The following is a 1,818-nucleotide window of genomic DNA, read 5'->3' as shown; positions in this document are numbered from 1 at the left end:
GTGGACCCTTTGCACTTTGTACCTTCCGTGGATTATATGTTTCATAAACTTCCATCATGCTTGAAGATATTTCTGGATGACTGAGAAGAAGAAATTTGTCCAGATGAATTAGATATTTGATTATGCACAAAAGTTTTGAAAATAGTTGTATAAGAAAAAGGAAAAATTTTATTCAGAGTTTCATGGAGACGTTAGGCGTTCTAGATTCATATCAACCGCCTCCCCGAAAATTGTCCTCAAATCCCCAAGACAAAAGACAGAAGGAAAAATATTTCAAAGTGCCCGTGCTTGCGTTTGGAAGGATATCTTTAAAATTAGTTGCGTGTATGGTTCAATAGATGGCCTATTTCCAAGATATTCCAAAGAAAGTCAAAGGCTAGATACGTAGAGGAATTTTTTTTTTTTTTTCTTTTTTTTAGGTTGAAGTTTTTGTGTTTACAAGTCTGAATCATTTCTCGAAACTCAATTGATTGATTGTGGACAGGCGCTTAAACAAGCTTGAAATGTTGAAACGTCGTGGAAAGGGTCCACCAAAGAAGGGCCAAGGAAAGCGTGCTAAAAAGAGTGGCAAATAGAGAACGACTGTGGTCTTGAACTGCGTTACTTCCATGTTTCTTAGGAAGGATTAAACAGAACCACAATATTGCTAATGCTTTTCCAATGATCTTTTGGATTTTGACGTACGATACGTAACTGTAAACGCTCACTTTCAGTTGTCATGTTTTGGCTGACATAACTCTCGATAGATGAATCAAAGACGTGCATCTTAATTTTGTACATTCTTTGTGCTTCTTCTCATTTTTTGTTTTTAATCACTCCTATTTACTTTTAGCAAGTCTTGAATTTAAAATATTTATGTATTTCGGATAGCGTGTTAAATTCCTTCTCTAAAGTTTTAAATTAAGCTCAACGTAGTATAGAGCCGTGACTGGCATGTAAAGGTATTGAGTTCAAATCTTCTTGCCGCTTATTTACGAGTGTTTGATAAAATTATCCCCCCATAGAAGAATTATTGGTAAAGAATATAAGAGGATTTTTCTTTTATTTTATCTTTGAATTAAAATTTTTATAATTTTGTCAAAAAAAAAATGAAGTTTTTAATTACTTTTCAAAAGATGAGAAACGTTTTCAACTTTTTATCCAGAAAAAAAAAAGGAGTAATAATTCCAAAATACCGACGTACGTCAAGAGCGACATTCGCAACGCTAAAAATGTGGGAGGCTCCGACCTGTTTTACACGTGGAACAGCGTATCAGCTGACAATTTGGTGCATGAAAAATCTATAAATTCTTAAGAGTTCCTACTCAATGGGTAAACAGTTTAATCGATAGAAGCGACGCCATAGAGATGGCGGCGGCGAAGGTTAAGTCATTGTTTATATACCCAATAAAATCATGCGCCGGAATTTCTGTTTCTCAGGCACCCATCACTTCCACCGGTATCATCATCTCCACTCTCTCTCTCTCTTTGGTTCGACTTTCCATCAATAGTTGGTCGCAACTTGTTTTTTATTTCAGTAGGATGAATTGATTTATACATGCTGCAGCACATTTTTCGTTAAAAATCTGCTTTGATTGGCATGAAAAAATAATTTGGAAAATTTTTTCGATGACTCAAATATAGTGGTTTCACGGGCCGGGGAGACTCAGCCTGTTAGAAAACCAGACCATCACTGGTTATCCCGCCGTTCGGCGATCCACTAATCCGGCCGACTACACTGCACCGGTTATTAAGAGAAAAATTGAAAGTTCTAAAGAGCCGTTAGCCTCTCATCCGAGAAAAAATAACAATTTTTTTTTTTTTTTTTTTTTTTTAAAT

The 1,818-nt window shown here is 35.6% G+C and overlaps 2 protein-coding genes across 2 annotated transcripts in view; both read left to right on the top strand.

Moving 5' to 3' along the window:
* LOC111405606 overlaps positions 1-779 on the top strand; it is a 2,287-nt gene extending 1,508 nt beyond the window's left edge. The window contains exon 3 of the mRNA XM_023034565.1: positions 485-779. Within this exon, the coding sequence (XP_022890333.1) occupies positions 485-575 (91 nt within the window). The 3' untranslated portion in view covers positions 576-779. The remainder of the gene's footprint in view (positions 1-484) is intronic.
* Positions 780-1,303: 524 nt separating this feature from the next.
* Positions 1,304-1,818, top strand: part of LOC111405605 (mitochondrial amidoxime reducing component 2-like) — a 3,837-nt gene continuing 3,322 nt past the window's right edge. Inside the window, exon 1 of the mRNA XM_023034564.1 lies at positions 1,304-1,438. Coding sequence (XP_022890332.1) covers positions 1,348-1,438 — 91 coding nt within the window. The 5' untranslated portion in view covers positions 1,304-1,347. The remainder of the gene's footprint in view (positions 1,439-1,818) is intronic.

The sequence above is a fragment of the Olea europaea genome, chromosome 12, assembly GCF_002742605.1.
Source record: "Olea europaea var. sylvestris chromosome 12, O_europaea_v1, whole genome shotgun sequence".
NCBI classification, from domain to species: domain Eukaryota; kingdom Viridiplantae; phylum Streptophyta; class Magnoliopsida; order Lamiales; family Oleaceae; genus Olea; species Olea europaea.
Note: the sequence above shows the minus strand (reverse complement) of the source record. Positions and strands in the feature narration are given on the sequence as shown.